A 17,843-nucleotide genomic window follows, 5' to 3' on the forward strand; every position below is an offset into this window, starting at 1 on the left:
TTAACGCAATCCCCGCCTTGATGCGACTAGGAAGGAGCTGCACAGCAGATGTCCTTGGTATTGAGAGTAGCTGTATGCAATCCCCGCCTTACTGCATGTAGGGGAACGATGGATGGGCTCTGTGCGTCAGTATTCCAAGGTCTTTTGAGAGGTTGAAGAGTTATTCCTCTCAATGCTTTGCCCTTTAATGGTGTATATTGGTCGCTTCAATAGCATTTAAGCCCAAGGCGGTCCTTTGTTCCTAAGATACTATTTACTTAATCCCTTGTCCTTGAAAGGTTTGTACTGGTCGCTTCAAAGCAATTAATTCCAGTTTCATGAGTTTTAACTTTTGTTCCTCTCTTACTTTATGCTTGTGTTTTTCAAAGGTGTGTATTGGTAGCTTCAAGGCAATTACGATGCTGCTTCTAATGGGAGTGATCGGGCGGGCAATGACTGGCTCAAATACAGCGGTGGTATCTGCACAAGTCATTGTGATTTCACTACATATGCGCGAAATCATTTTGAGAAGTTGATGAAATGTGGATTAGCTTATCCAGCCTGTTACGTTTTTAAGATGTCTGTTTAAAGGACAAACGAATGGTAAGGTCATAAACAATGAGCATTATAACAAAAAGGAACAGCATCGAAATATAGCCCTTTGTCGAGAGCAATGTGGATTTCTCTGGTCCGAGGACTGTTTTATCACCGATTTCGGAGGTGAACAGGTAAACCGGTGTGACAGCGGATATAGTCCCCCTGGAGTCATAGTCCGGTAGCATTGTATTTGACCAATTAAGCAGCATGATCTATTGTACCGCTAACCCTAACCAAAACATTTAGCAATGCGGGCTATTGTTACACGGACTATCAGCCCTAGGACTACTATCCCCGCCACACCGGTTCAGAGTGGCAGAATAGAAAGCAACCAATGTTACTTGTTGTAAACTGTGACAATCATGATGTAGGAACCTAACGACCAATCTTCCGTCGCAGTCTTCACGTCTTCCATCTTGACATTTCTGTTCGATATAATTTCCGGTGGAACAACCGGCCTTCCGCTAAAGGCTCCTAATCATTAATTTGCCTGAGAAGAATGATTTGAGCCCTCATGGGAATCGCATTGTCGCCACCACTTAACGATGTGTAATTAACTGTCCTCATTGTAGACTGCTTATTGGATTGTTGTTTAGTGTAGGTTTCCAATGAATATGATTGGACCGGGGATTGGACTTTTTTCTCGTTTGAATACAATGCATGGCGAAGTGCGATTTTTGTATTGTTTGGGTGCAGTGTGCTTCAGATAACAAAGCACTGTGACATATTGTCGTAATGCATGCAATTGCGATATAATGCACACGCTACTGGTTGCGGCTTTGTTATTTGACGACCCAAACACCTACACAAAGGTTTAGGTTCTGCGATTACGCATGCACCACGAGAATGCAAAAATCGCATGTGATGTAATCCATGCGAAAATCGCGTCTAATCGCATTCACAAAAAACCTACAATTAAAGCTCAATGGATACCGTAAGCTGATGCACGATGAGTCTCCCTGAGACAGACAAGGTGTGAATGTCAGCCTCTTTTTATTGTCGAATGGAGTCCCATTGTTGTGAAAGGAAACTCCGCATACAAATTGCAACAAGAAAAAATAAAAAATAATCTAACCCCTGTTTGTTGCCATTGATATTAGATTGGCGATCATAGATCAGTAATTCAAAGATGAAAACGTCTCGGTGGAATAATTCATGATACGGTGAACTACACCATTATGAATGATAAAATGCGTCTGTTCGCCAAGAGCGTATCAGCAGCGCCTTCCATTACTGGCTAAGCACCGGATCCCGCGCCAAGTCAACGTCGCTTCAATGGTCTCGTCATCAGAGTGATAGGCTACCAAAAATGGCGTTCTCGGTCCTGTTAATTCGTATCCTGAGTTCCATTGTTACAGTATCCAGTTCTTTTTCGCTGGAATGCCCAGCACGCAAAAACCGCCATTTGCGTCCAATCTCGCCGAGACTGCTGCTCAATAAATAATGACTTATGGCCCTGAGAAATGTAGAGGACTTGAATGATGATGCATTTGTTAATGTAGGGTAGGTTTATCCTGAACGCGATTTATGACGCAATTCGCGTGCCTTTCACCACATTAGATATATGCATTGGTTGGCTGTAGCGCGGCTTTGAATGAACGAACTGCGTGTGTGTTGTCACACCGTGTCTACTGGGTGCGTTATTACGTGCGTTATCATGCAGTGCACTGCGCATAATGTAACGCGTTGCGTAATACGGGCGTAATACTATGTCCATTGGTCCGCATGCCTTCCTTGATCCCTTTGCACATATTGCCACCCTTTCATATCCCAGGCCTATGGTCAGTTTCTATTGGCTGACCACATAACACGGACCAGAACTACGTTGCGTGATCCGCTTCATAAAGAAAATTTCTTTATGGGCCTTTTTACGTAGCGCAGTGCAGACCGTGTCATGCACAAAAGGACAGGGTTCTTTGAGAAGCCATTGAACTTTACAATGTGCAGTTTCTATGCGTAATACGCTCCGTGATAACGCAGCGCAAAACGAACAGGTGGACACAGACCTTTAGGCTCCCTACCATTGATGCCCCTAAAATGTAGAGTAAGGTTTTATACAGAAAGCGTTTGACGCGATTTCCCATGAATTTGACGCATGCGATTTTTGCATTGTTCGGGTGCAGTACGGCGTGAAATAACAAAGCACCGCCGCTTATGCATATGCTTATGCTTAACCCAATTAAATCCTTATGATTTCCCACTCCAGGAAATGAGGGGATTTTGGAAATCTTGGAATTCAAAGTCAAAATGATATTATCAACAAGGCAGCAGGGATTGTTAACCGACAAGATCTCTATTTTACTGGCGCAGTAATCTAAATAAGTGATGAGGCGCGTAGACATGGATGAAAATGGGATTTAATCCCCTTGTGTGTTGGTTAAAACCATTTAGATATTAATATTCAAACAGTGATAACTTACCGGTATTCTATGATGTATATTACGATTATGTTTATTACATATTAAAGACACGTACCAGAGAACTGCAATCAGACTTATTTCACATGTTTAATGACTTTAAGTGCTTCCGCTTCCAAGTAAATCTCCGGAGTTTCGAGGCTTCATCTGTAAGCAAATTGACGACTGGGCCAGGGAACACTGGCTGTGATATCGGGAACATAAAAAAAAGCTACATTTCACCGGACCAAGAAGACCTGCTCTTTCGCCTTTGGTGTAATTTATTGTGTTATTCATTAGTAGGAAATTGACCACCATGTATCGTATAACAATACATGTATTGTTGTTACGTTGCTATGTGGTTTAACATTGGTTGACGTCGTATTGACGTCAGTCACACTGGAATTCTAACCATTCATTTCTGAATATCAGTACGGTATGCAATTTCCACACATCTTTTATTGCGTTGGCTGAGCTCACTCGGAAAAACACAACAATCCCAAACACGCTACCCGTCGACGAGACGGTATTGCATATAGCGAATATATTTCCCGTAACAATAGACCAGCCCGATCTTTTGTGACGGGTAAAATGAAGGGGTGCAAGGAGTGCATTTCTCCCCTCTAAAATTCGTTCGAGAAAAGATTCGGTCGAGTCCACGGTGGGTGTAATGGTATTGGTTTACCTTTGTACTAACACAGTAGAAACAAAACCCTCCCATTACAGTGTTTGAGGGGTACAATCGGATAAAAACTAATAAATGCGGGCCTTATGCCCTTCAAAATGAACTAATCTTGTGTATGTTTCTTTTGTGTCGTCATTTCCTCTCCAGGTAAGCACGTATTTTTCTTAGGCAAACCGATACCTTTAGCCACCATGGAGTCTTTGTGGCCCTTAACCGGTATATTCATTCGATTGAACACCGTGCTGAAGAGCGTATCTGATCACAAACCCAGTAGTCAGATGACATACATGTAGTCCCGACAGAACAGGTTGTAATTGCTTTGTGGTAAAGAACGGTCTGGTATCCCAGACTTGTGGACTTACTCCAGATGGCTGGGTATTGATGGTGTACATGTATTATGCATACACCTAGATCTATTGTGGACATACACATATACGTACTCTTAATAAGAAATAGTGAATATAATAGCTCTTCAGTAGCTAAAGCGAAAGCACGAACGAGTGAAAATTACTACAGGCCTACCCTTTCCATTCTACCATAATATCTTTCTCTGTGATGATTAGTCCCGGCACATCTGACAGATTCTTCGTTGATGATCGCAATGAAGTCATCATCACTGAGAAGAATATTTAATTTCGCAAATCACTTTCGCTCTTCTGCTGTCTCTAAAGTGCGATCACTAATTTAGCTCTTCCGAGCGAATAACACTCTTTGCTTGTCAGAGATTATGTTTCTACAGAAGGGTAAACATGTATCTTATTGTCGCTTGTCGCTCTATGATATTCATTTATAGGAAATTGGTGGTTCAGATTCGAGTATAGCAATGTTGAGACCATCTTTGACGTCATGCTTTAACGTCGCAGACAACAGTCTCATTCATTTGCATAGAATATACGTATTAAGACAATTTTGAAATTTTCAAAATCAGTTGTAAATTTCAGATTTTTTACGTCGGCCTTTTAAAGAGCTATACGGTTAAAGGATTTTAGTTACATCCTCATCTCGTTACTCATTAGATTCACTTTTTAAAAGCTCTGGTTACCACAGGTCAATTTGTCAGGTGATCGTATATAGCCGTGAAAGTACTGCTGATGGTAGATCTACATGTAATTGCTTTGTGGTTGGGAAAGGTCACAGACACGAGCAACCGAGGACATGGTCTAGATGGCCGGATATTGATGGCTTATACACACAGCGCATCTCTCTTCGTGAGGTGCCATCATTTCCTCTGGCCAGGCTTTTCACTGAGTGTCACGCTCTTCGATAACCTCTTCTTATAATAATACATCTTCTGTCATGCACTTTTCGTATATTTACAATTCTTTCAAATAACACAGTTGTTGTTGTTGTTGCTGCTGCTGCTGCTGCTGCTGTTGTCGTTGTTGTTGTATTGCCTTTCATTGACGTCATGGGATTCTAAAACTTATTTCCAGAGCACAGATCACTCTCCTAAGTCTGTCTTGCTTTTTTATTGGGTCTGTCTTATGCTCTCACTGGTCAGGATTAAACCGAGCTGAGGATGTCTTAAGAGAGTATGATATTACAAGCGATCATTAATTGTCAATGGCCGGATATTGATGGTGTATGTAGAGCGTCTTCATACGTTGCATACCAAAGCCGCCATTGCAATATGCCCTCCGGCCTGGCTTTCAGCTTGAGTGTCTCTTTCAATCATCGGTTAAGTCCTGATGAAACAATGGCTCTCGCATGCAAGCTTGTGGCTTGCATACATAATATCCCAGTTAGCAGTCTTGCGGTGTCAAAGACATGTTGGATCAGTGTGAGGCTCTTGTGCCATTGGCGAACACAATGTCTTTTCCGATCTTCCTCATTCTCATGCACAGAGCACATCTTGATGTTGCACGCTCAAAGTTGTAGCTTTTGGAATGTACCTCCGTGCCGATTTTTAACTGAATTGTCTGCCCGATGGCTGCTAGTCTAGCTAAAACAATATGGCTCACCAACCCGTGGCAAACGCAGTATGGCACAATGAGATTTCTGCAAAAAAACAACAACATAATTTCACCACGCGAGACTAGTTTTCAGTGGAATGAAACTGATTTATTTAAAAAATATTCTTTGCGCTATGCATTATATAAAAAGCAGCAACAAACAACCTTAATTAGTCTTGGGACGAATCGTGAAAATTCAAGATAAACCGACGCCATTTGTCACGCAAGTTTGCGATTTTGTCTGATTAACATGACAAGTTCCTCTCGCAGGATCCGCAGATATGAAATAGCTGTGTTGCTTTCGTACACTGGATAATTCTCTCCCAGCATTTGTCTTCGTATATCACTATCTTCTTATACATGTACATGTAATTGTTGGAAACGTTAGCACCAATGAAGTATCATTGAAAGATGTCGCTGACGGCCACTTTCGGGCGATTCTCCAATCGAAAGACGCCCCCTGCTCATTACAAAAAATCCTGGGTCAATGGTTAATCAGCAAGATTTTGGCCATTTTAGATGATCTTACTTAATTGTAAGCATGCATGTAGTTACAGTTTGGTCGTTTTGGGGTTCATTTGATGCTTTTATTTCATTTTTATGGCCGAACTGACCTAATTTAATATCCTTTAGCAAGGGATCTCACGGCTAATTCCTCGTTGGGGATAACCTGTCGGACCGCAACGCCATCGACAGCTTTGGTGATATAATATGGACGCTTCCGCTTCACCCAAAGCAGTTTCGTGGCGTGGGGAAATCGGCGGATTCAGCGATGCGAAGGATGCTTAATACTTGATATGAAAAGTGTTTGTCAGTTTCGATTTCGGTCAGGTCAATACATTATGAATCACATAATCCTGGTATGGTTTACCATTCCCGTGACTATTGTTTACACCAATACTTTGTGATGGGTCGATATTGAGTCGCTTCAGATACCTGTTCTCGGACCGCTCCTGTTGTCGACCGCCAGCCCATGTATTACTCCGACTAAATTAATAGTCTACCTCCGCATTCTAGGAATGGCCCAATATTAAACAAAGGTCTATCATTTATTCTTCCGTGTACTTCACCCATTTTCACCAGACATGAGTAAATGGTTTGTGGACAATATCGGATAGGTTTGAACAAATCACCATTAGCGTACGATGGATATGTATTTTAATGGTAAACGGCATCAGGTCCGGGCATGAGACTCCGAACTGCGAGAGTCACGATGTAGCCAGTCAGGCCATTCTCCAAAGCAGACATAGTAAGCATTATTCTCTCTGCCATTATAAGTTTCCATGTATACGTCACTCTAAATCAAGCATTCCGATCGCGCAGTGTAATCAGATTCAGAGTAATTGCCGCCGCCGCCGCCGCAGATTCGTACTCACTTCGGGGATGAAATTGCAAAAATAGAGTGATCCAAACGGCGTGGTAGAGGCCATTTGAAGGCAATGGGAGCCAGTTCAAGCAGGGACGGAATAACGCCATAAAAAACACATGTAGGCCAGGGGACTTGCTATGTCATCATTTTAAAGGCCTGCGCTGTCGTATCGTTGTATCTGTGCCAATGCGTACCGGATATAAATCTTTTCAAATATGCCGTTGTCTAACTGTATAGACAAGTGCAAGTACTGCATATAAGTACTAGGTTTTAGCGAATTCGCGTGCACAATACATTGTAACATCACTTTACGACAATCTTCATTCATATTGCGGCTCAAGAAAATATTATAAACTAAAATGTCGTAAGCCTTTGAGTCAGTTTTCTAAGTGAGAAAGATGTCTTACAATACCGCGTTGCTTCTTTTTCCGCAAATCTGCTGTGGCCAATATTATTATATCAAAAAGACCACTAACAGACTCAGAAAAAACACATCAGCGGACCCCGTATCACGTCTTCCCTTGTTGAAGAAAGCACACGCGCGCCGTATTCAAGAAAAATCACATTAAAGCTGACAGGACCGGCAAATGGCAGTATAAAGAAGATTTATTGGCGGCTCGTAATCAGATCTAGTCGCGAAGTGTTTGACACACTGCCTTCAGATGGATGTATTGACCTCCTCCACCACATCTTACCCGCGTGGTCAGTGAGTGGGAATGTTATTGAAAGTGCTTGGACTTTTCTTGTGATCATGGTAATCAGCTCATGGCCTTGAATTGCTGGAATTGCCTCGGGGAATGCCAATTCAAACGGGTGCAATGGCCGCTATATTATATCACGGGATTGGCCGTTCACTTACTTTAGCGCCCTGAGATTCATGGTTTTTCACGCTTACGTCATATGCAGGCGGAGTGTATTGAAAACTATTGGTTCTACGAGGATGTTACTTTGGTGGTCGTTCCACAAATTAAAATAACACCCACCACTGCCGTAACAGCACCAGAGAACACAGACAGATTCTTAAAGAATGTTACGATATGGTGAACTTAACACGGGTCATGCAACTGTTCTTTGACGACAATTTAAGTGCATACTTGCTCCATATAGATGGTACATACATGTACAGCGATCAGGAAAATCATACGAGCATTGCGTTGAACATTGTGAAAGTACAGCCCAACTGAGAGTATACAGACATCGCTATGCGAATTGGCTATTGGCGTCGCCTGATGTTAGAGTAGTGAACTAGATATAGTTGTGGCAATACAATAAACACCACAGTTTGTCGTACTTACTGATAGATGAATAGCTGCCATTGTTACAGTTGTAAATGCTTTGAGTCTCGGTTAAATGGAGTTAACCATCATCCGTAGGAGCATGAGGAGCATGATGATGTTCCTTTTTCTACAGTTTCATCATCTCCATCTTCAAGGTCTGACGATCAAATCATATATAAGTAAATAAACGAATTAGATTTCCTCTAATGGGAATTGTACGCTTATATGTTTAAATATTTGTTGTATGTCTGCAGTTACTTCGGTCGATGAGGGCAGTCGGTATTGATTTTTTCGCTCACATCTACATCATGCAGTGTCATAGCGTGGCCTGAATTATCGGTCATTGTTGTATTGACTCAGGATGTGCACTCAGTTGGTATGAAATTCCTTTTCCTTGATCATCAACTGGGAAAAAGCCGTTTCTTCGAACAAACAAAAACAACACGCCAGAGAACAACCGCAGAGGCCATCGGGTCTGCCGCGTTTTCACCCAAGGCACTGGAAAGTCGGAAACAGCAGATATTTTCTCGCCAAAAGCCTACTCTATAGGCCTAGCTGATAGAGGCAGCCCGATTTCTGCATCCAGGCTTTGCCCTCATGACCTTTTGATAAGACGTTAATGATGACGATGATATCTTGGTAGAGTGTAAATCAGTGGTTAAAAGATATGCTAGATTTCCGCTGGGAAAAAACTGCTTTATATGTAGAACCATACACCACTTTCTCGCCCTCTAAGATACGCTCACCAAGTGTAAATCCATCCACGAAAAGTTGTTGTGACAGACCAGCCAAATACTCTTCCGGAATTGAAAAGCAAGAGCATGATTATGCCAATGGGGTAGGCATTTCTATTGATCACTCCCAGCCGATATTTTCTCGACCTCAATGCAATAATCGCGATAAATCATAACATATTGAATTCAGGACGAATGAGGCCCAGGAGCCAGGGGAACTGCAATACGGTATCAAGTATTCCAACATAATAAGATCCGAGACAGTTCTACAATGTCTACAATCTTAAACTATCGCACTCTACAAAAGCAATCTCAGTTGAACTGCCGGAGTCATGAGGCCGATTCATCATGGTTATAATGATCAACAGCAATGCTATCTCGCAAGGTTAGGGCGAGGATAATTTCCCTCCAGCAGCAGAAATCACTTTAAAATGATAGTGGTAAAACTGTAGATCTCTTCTATTCTTGGTATTGTCTCGTCAGTGTTCGAAGATTTTTACTCTCAGGGGAGGATTACTATGACTATTAACTGGACTGATCGTCTTCCGACGGCTGGGATGTTCTTCGGTGTCAGTCTTCAGTATCAGGCCTTCAAATGTTGAAGGAATATAAGGTTTGTGAAATTCAAGCCAAATCGCATCTAATCGCATTCAGTGGAAGGCCAGCTAGCTACCGTAAACCTATCCTTTCCAAAGTTCATTTTTTGCCCACCCGATGTTTTGGAAGGTACAGTCTTAGCCATCTGTCTCATCCATCGTTTTACAAAAGGGCAATGAATTAGATAGTAGGGGTCTATAATTCCTATTACTAACACCGGCCATGCCAATCTCCTCGCTATGAAATGCAGGAATAATTTTATTAGCATGCCGTCTGTTGCTCTCTTGTAACCGATTCACTCGATCACATTCCTGCACGCTTCATTAAAATCTGACGTTTGCTCGGTTAAGCATCCGAGTTTGCATCAATTTAGAGGCAAAAAACCCACTCCCGGGTTTGCCACCGGCCGTATATCTCAGATCCGGGGAAAACAATTTGCATACGCTGATTTATCATTCGTAAACATGGTAATTCTTTATCATGTGGATTTCATAATCGGGTCTGTTCGTGAAAATTGTTTGCACGTGGCCCGCTGGTACATGTAATTAGCGTAATGTATTTTGCTTCAAATGGCTCCGATTTGGCCCTGCTTTGTCAGATTCTGGATACCAAGGTATATTTAGATACACAATGTACTTCAACTTTCGAAAACTCCCAGTGTTATTTTCACGGGAAATGAATATTGGTTCGCTCCCATGGTTATGGGTGATTGCTCTCAATTCTACATCCGTTGCCCAGTCATAAAACGTCACCTGCTCACCCCTTTCCTGTTATGTCGTTCCAGGGAGAAGAGGACCTTTACGTACAGTACGACGAATCGGATGCACTGCTCGCCAAATCCGTTATTCAGTTCTTAGATACTGCTGGCTTCCGTCACCTGTCGATAATAGTTGACAAGTCCTATGCAAATTGTGATCATCATGACCGTTTTCTCGAGACATTCCGAACCCAAGGCGAGTCGGACCTGTGGTCGATTGAAGAGGTGGTCCGCCTCAATGCATACGACTCTCTCGATAGTATTAAACTCAAACTGACCAAACTCCACGAAAACAAATCGAAAGTTATCGTAGTATTCTTGCCTTTGTTCCTCCTGAAGCGGCTGGTGGCTGCTGCGGAGTATCATAACCTTTTCGGGTTAGGGTACGGCTGGTTCATTGCCAATCATACCTTGGACTTCGATAACGAAACTATGCAGATGTTACCCGTCGGAACCATTGGCATTCAGCGTCTAGCCGTCCCTAATTTTTCCGATCTCATCCAGGATGTGGTGCGCCTTATTGCTACGGCTACTGAGGGTCTCGCCACGGATAATAACTCGATCTTTCAGGCTATTGTAGAAAGAAACGTTTTCTGTTGTAACACTTCTGAGTTGGAAAAGCAATACGCACAATTACACTTCAGGTTAGTATACAACACCCTGCTTACCACTCATTTTGATGATCCACCCTGCTTGTTAAAAACCATGTTCAGCCATATACATTTTTTACAGCTAGACATCAAGCCTGTGCAATGAAGATTGGCAGGTAATATAAAAGAACATGCGTTGGCCACTTCAAAGCAATGCTTCTGATAAAAAGCTAACTTTTTATCATGCAAAGAATGGTAAGCTCAGTTGTAGTTGATGAACTTTTTGCCAACGGTTGCTGATTAGAACAGAATGGCAAGCTATACTGATTGACCGTTTTCTAATTGCTTATCCGTTTTGTTTCAGGTCTATCATCAACACACTAACCACAGTCGGTTTCGACGTCTACGGTTCTCGGAACGTCAGTGATTTCTCTATCGTCAATCTGAAGCCAACGGAGACCGAGCCCAAGGCCCTGGTCCAGGTTGGCGAAGTCAGGAACGGAAAGGCGCAGCTGGATACCATAGTGTGGTTCGGAAATTCACTCATTGCGCCTACTGTGAACGGTAAACGGAGATTACGGGTAGTTACGAATCTTGTGTCGCCTTTCGTGATGGCAATGCGACCTTTCACTCACGATAATAGCTGCTTGACAGAAGTGCAATGTCTTAAGTTCAAAGACAGCAACATGACCGATAAAGATGAAATTGATCAGATTTTTCATGATTTTAGAAGTCGCATAGTCGACCCCACCAGGCCTTATGAAATATATTGCTGCTCTGGTCTGAGTATATCGCTGCTGCAGCAGTTATCCAAAGACTTGAATTTCGAAGTCGAATTGTATATAGTTGCGGATGAAAATTACGGTGCTATTGTTAACGGACGCTGGAACGGTTTGGTGTATGACTTAATGACCGGTTCGGCAGACTTGGCCGTAGCTGCCTTCAGTATTACTAAGAGCAGATTATATGTGATAGATTTCTCTGTGCATTATTTTCAATCCGGATATTCGATACTTGTCCGAAAAAAAGAGGCTCCGACGCCGATAAATGCTATATTTGAACCGTTTGATATAGAGGAATGGTTGATGATTGCTCTCTCGGCTGTGATTGCCGCGATAGCCATGGCCGTCTTGGAATGGAACAGCCCATTTGGGTTGTCACCAAATGGCAGGCGGCGGGACAAAAACTACTCCCTAGCTTCCTCCATGAACACAGTGTGGGCAGTCTTGTTTGGCCACACGGTCAAGACGAAAACTCCAAAATCATGGCCGGCCAAATTTCTACAAAACTGCTGGGCGAGTGCCTCTATATTCGTGATAGCCAGCTATACTGCAAACATCGCCTCGTATATCGCTGGAAAGAACCTTCCAGTCAGTTATATAGGGATTAATGATCCAATGGTAGGTATGGTTTTTGATGTCGTTCGGCAATCAGTAGCATCTAAAATATACAAGGCGATGAAACTTGTCCATGTATATTGAGTCAGCATAAAGATTGACCATTACGGTATGATGATGATGATGATTACCTAAACAGCAATTATTAGCATAAACTGGACCTTTGTGATACATGATAATGGCGATTATGATCATCTACATGTAAACCACAAGGACATTGAGCAGAAAAATGGCTAGTTGTAGTATATGATAATGAATAGTGATAAAAACCTCAACCATTCGAAGTCAGCATAAAAAATATATCTTTGTGGTATGATGATTATGATCACCAAAACAATCGAAGTCAGCATGGAAACTAAACCTTCGTGATATACATAATTTATAGTATGATGATGATTATGATCACACAAAACAATCAAAGTCGGCAATGATAATGGACCTGTGTGGTAGGCCTACATGATGATGATCAAAATCACATTATCCAATCAAAGTCTTGGTTTTTTGTCTAGCTCAGAGAGGTCAGGGTAGCAGTATTAGTAAGTAGCTCTTGCGAAACATACATCAAACACACGAACATACCTCTGTACAACGTGATCTCGAGATATGTTGTGAACGAGTCCAAAACTGGAGTCGAAATGCTCAAGTAGGTCAAAGCTCAAACAAATTCATTATGGTATGTTGGCATGCGTGGTAGAGTTTCTATAATACATCCGACACTTCCAATGCACTGGTATGCATGGACCCGGATTTCATCAGTGGTTTGGCCCTATACATGTCTATCCCCATTGAGGCAGTTGTCTCCGTAGATATCATCCCAAAAAAAAGTAAAAAACTCACTGACGACGCTCTGAGAAGTGGATCTGACAGAACAAAATCTCGATGATGTACTGAATCTTCACAAAGAGAATAAAGTAAGGATGGATGCCATGATGAAGAAGCCGGCAGTAAACCTTCTGTAACAGTGCCAAAACGTGTCAAACTGAGTTTATGGCGCCATTTTACACAAAAAAAGTTAAGGGCGATTTCCCATCAATACATTGTTCACCATCAAATTATATTATTACCACGTGCATTGGCTGTCGTCACCAATGGATCCTTACTACATATCGTTATGCATGGCGCTGTTCTCCGGGCGTTGTTCCCTTCGGTGTGTGGCGTTGTTCGCTTCTCTATAATGCTATAACATGCTACATGTACATGTATGCCTCAACTGCCATAATGATTTTAAAATCTGCTTATTAGAAGCCGCACTGTTCATTAGTTGACTCTCTTGCACATCACCACTGTTTTCTATACCCTCTTGCTCAAAACTACACTATGCCAAAAATATATAGCAAACAAAACAACAATTTTTCAATTTATTCTTGATATTTGTAAACAGTTTGCAACATGTGTGTGTTGCATGACTTTACACCTAATTACATGTCAATATGATGAAACACTTGATGTGAAAAAAATCAATCTCTGGTATCTAACTTTGACCTTCTCGAAAAAGACAGTTAACAAAAATAAATGCGAGTAAAATGAAGGCATATTATGCAACTTTGAAGGGAATGATTGTCAAAGGAATTTTAATCAAAGTTACCCTATAATCATTTTTCAAATAAAATAAAATAATACAATCACACTACATATTGTTAAACAATCATCTAATCGGATTGTAATTTTGATTCTGAACTCGGTACATTTAGTCAAGGATACTTGATTTAGTTCTTATGCCAAGATAAAACGAAAAAAGGAATATTTTGCGGATTACAGTTATTATTCTCCTGAAAGACAAGGGCATTTTCCAGACCAAATTCTGACTGTAAGCCAACTATATAGTCTTTACAATTGGTATGATATTTATTTAAAGTACATGTAGTTGTCTATTGGAATGTTGGTGCATATTTTCATATTGTCGGATGGGCATTCTTAATCGTTTTGTGTTACTCTATTCTTAACCGTTTAATTCCTTTTTCTACAGCTTCTGGAAAAATCGTTCAATGTAGCGGTCTATAAAGGACATGCGGTCAATGACTTTCTTACTGTAAAGCCGGCGCTTCACCAAAAACTCAAGTATTTGAATCAGATGACCGATGAGAAATGCAGCACTCAAATTCCTATTTCTATGCTGACGTAGGTGTTGCGTGTTGTTTTGCAATTGACAGTGCATTTGACTGAAACATGTAGATATTGTGAAACTTGAAATGTTGCGATGTTGTTGCATGACATTTGTTCCTGACTTAACGCTATCTATCTTAAACATTTATGAGCGCTTTCTTTCTCACAGCGTCTGTTTGCACATGCTCCGGTGTTAACAGTTAGCGCGTATCTCACTGCCGGTGCTTCGTTACCCTCAATGTCGTGGGGTTTGGCCAGTGCATGATTGATGTTTTATACTATGCATTTAAGGTGAATGTGTGATGTAAAATCGATCATTGCGTTATTTTGCTCTTTCCTCGCAGTTAAACGAATTCAGGCCTAGGCCATACACGGTCTATTGTCTTTAAACAAAGCCCGCTCTCAACTCGGCCTAGATTCCAATTGTTCTGCTGTCTTATCAATTGGTTATCAGGGCAAATCTTTATAACATCAACCCCCACGGACGACTTTCATGGGATCGATTAGCTTGAAACTGCAAGTGCAAATAGACGCGATGATGCTCTCTGCATGAAGGGGAACTTTTGTCCCTCTATCCGTAGTCGTGGCGACTTTCAAGGCGACAGCTCATGTGTTTCTACGTTGATCATTTCTCAATTGTGTGTTGCATGAGAAAAATCGCGACGGCTCTGCATGGACTTGTAATACACTGTGTATATGTATACTGTATTGTTGTTATTATTCCCATTGTCTCAATAGACCTCCAAAAATATTTTCAAAATGAAACGTAAGTAAGTATACATTATTTTCAGCACGTGAGGTGTTATGCATTATTGACGATGTCAATAGGGATAAAATATTGTTGAATTGTAAATTCAACTTCAAATTCTAATTTTGAACAAACAAACCTGGTTTTAAAGGAAGAATCAGCTGTTTATATGACGACTGTCTCGAGTTCTTCCGTGTGTTCTTCCGCAGAACAACGGTAGCGCAGTGGAAGAGAGTCGGCCTCATGATCAGGAGGTCGTGGGTTCGACTCCCGGCCGAGTCACTGCTTAGTTCCCCTACTGGTCGAGTTCAAGTGAGCGCCTTCTGGTTGCTCTTTGAAACCCCTGATTGATTTCTGTCGAGACCGGGGTAATAATATGATATCCCAAAGCGCTTTGAGCGAGAACTATAGTGTCACGGAATTGCGCTATATAAAAGACTCATTATTATTATCAACAAGAACCGCATTGGTTCCTCCCATTTGTTTGCTGATCACTTGTATTCAGGGATTTATGACCAATGAGACAATATCTAAATCAGGGGGGAAGTGTTCATCACTGCCAAACATAATTTTGTGTAGTGTAGTTCGGTGTCAATACTTGATAGATTAGAAGCTAGAACAGAACGTATTTTCAAAGTTTTGCAAATAATTGTTGTGAAGAGTTTTGCTTGTCTCGTTAGGATTATTTTGTGAAGATTCATGTAACTTTTTCCAAACAAATTAGTAGCTTTTTTGTCGCACCACTAGTGCTATCATGGAATAACGGTCCTCCTTCTCCATACATTTTCTCTTCCCCTTACTCATTTGACCAACGAGAAGTTTGTCGTTTACCACTGCGTTTAGAGTGACGCTTTTGTGCTGTAGACAATGTATACACATTGGAAGCCTGGTGTAGTCTGCCGAGGCAATAAGTTGCGTCTTCCGTGACAACTATCGTGAACTGTTCTCACCATAGACTTACTACATATCGCTGAAGATCGAGCCTTTCAAAATGTAATCTCCAGTCGTCCAGAATCACAAAATGATGCTGTCGATGAAAACAAGTCTTCTCAGCAGTAATACATGTATTATGAAACTATCTGTTTCTACTGTGTATTATCGTAAAATACCTCCCAACTAACATATTTTTATGACACTCGCAGGTCCGGTGAAATCGACGCTTATTTGGATGACACACCAGTTCTTACCTATGCAAAAAATACATTGGACAGCAAGTGCGTGCTGAGGATGGCAGGAAGACAGTTCGGGGCGGATGGATACGGGTTGGGGTTCAAGAAGAATTCACCTCTGGAGGTAGGTTATATACTAATGAATTAAAGCACTTCTTCATTGAACATCTGTGGTATAAGTACCAAATCAGTACCAGTTACCATTGCCCGGGGCTAATAATCTACATCGAATTTAGTCTAAACAGTGCGGTTTCCGACGTTACCGCTGTAGTGGAATTTAAACTTAATGTTGCCGTTTTATTATTTTTTCAGAACGAATTCTCGGCAATGCTGTTGAAGTACCGCTACAGTGGATACATCGAGGACTTAAGGAGGCAGTTTTTCTCCGCCGTGCCGTGTGTGGTTCCGAATAAGAATCGGAATGAGCTTTCATTCACTATCAAACATTTGGCTGGGATATTCGTCATGATCTCTGTCGGGGTGATAGCATCGCTCTTTCTGCTGACTCTTGAACACGTCGTTTTTAAGTACACCATCCCATATTTAAGACGGAAGGACCCCAAGAGCTCTTGGAAAAGTATTAAGTTAATGTTTTTTAGTCAGGTAAGTTACTCTATGTCAGCTTTACCATTTCAACAAGGTAAGGAATGAAGCTATACTTGGAGACTGGCCTCCACAAATAGTACTGACATTAACTTCTGTGTTCTAGCTCAGAAGCCCTCAGAACAAGTTTGCGAATCATGGTCGGCGAACGCATCGAGATGCATGACGAAAAGAATAACGTGCTTATTAGTTGGGGGAGAGTATTTGGAACTTTGAGGTTAATTTTGCCTTCGCGTTCGTACAGGTGTGGGAGGATAACGGCCATCGCATTTTAACTGTACTTTGGTGTCTTTTACTTTATCCCAACCAATTCTCTTCTTACATTCCCTTTCAGAGAATGTATAGAATAGTACACAGTATAGAGCTAGTTTCTCCTAATCATTCTGCCAAAGAAATGGTGACGGTTCTAAAGAAAAGACAATTTGAAAAGTTGTTCACCAAGGAGACACGGGTAGGTTGGACATCTCTGATAGCTGTGGTTGACGTGGGTTTTTTAGACTTTGACACTTGAGAATATAAACAAGGCTGTAAACTGGACGGTCAGTGAAGTCAATATACACTACAATAATTATGCACATAAAAAAAGATACGCAAATATTCCAAATGACCAAGAAAAAATAGGAAAACTCCTGGACAAAACCACAACAAGATATAGCGAGTCGTAGGACTGACTGCATGGACGTGCGTGGAATCATCACGACACTTCAGGGAAGGTGACACAATTATTATTTCGTAGATAACTGGCGGTTTATCTTTTCTAGAGTGCGACAGTGCACAAGGAAGCACCTCCGAAAAGCAAGGGAAAACTCTTTGACCTTAGCAACCAACTAATCTGGTAAGACCCTTGCAAACCTAGGTAGATCAGGGTGAGGAAAAAAATATTTGTGGAC

The 17,843-nt window shown here is 41.5% G+C and overlaps 1 protein-coding gene across 1 annotated transcript in view; it reads left to right on the forward strand.

The window, feature by feature from the left end:
* Window positions 1–17,843, forward strand: part of LOC135486890 (glutamate receptor ionotropic, NMDA 3A-like) — a 45,656-nt gene that overhangs the window by 22,351 nt on the left and 5,462 nt on the right. The window contains exons 2-8 of the mRNA XM_064770043.1: window positions 10,371–10,987; window positions 11,298–12,333; window positions 14,297–14,448; window positions 16,324–16,474; window positions 16,663–16,953; window positions 17,288–17,404; window positions 17,715–17,788. Of these exons, the coding sequence (XP_064626113.1) occupies window positions 10,371–10,987; window positions 11,298–12,333; window positions 14,297–14,448; window positions 16,324–16,474; window positions 16,663–16,953; window positions 17,288–17,404; window positions 17,715–17,788 (2,438 nt within the window). The remainder of the gene's footprint in view (window positions 1–10,370; window positions 10,988–11,297; window positions 12,334–14,296; window positions 14,449–16,323; window positions 16,475–16,662; window positions 16,954–17,287; window positions 17,405–17,714; window positions 17,789–17,843) is intronic.

Source organism: Lineus longissimus, chromosome 4 (assembly GCF_910592395.1).
Source record: "Lineus longissimus chromosome 4, tnLinLong1.2, whole genome shotgun sequence".
NCBI lineage: Eukaryota > Metazoa > Nemertea > Pilidiophora > Heteronemertea > Lineidae > Lineus > Lineus longissimus.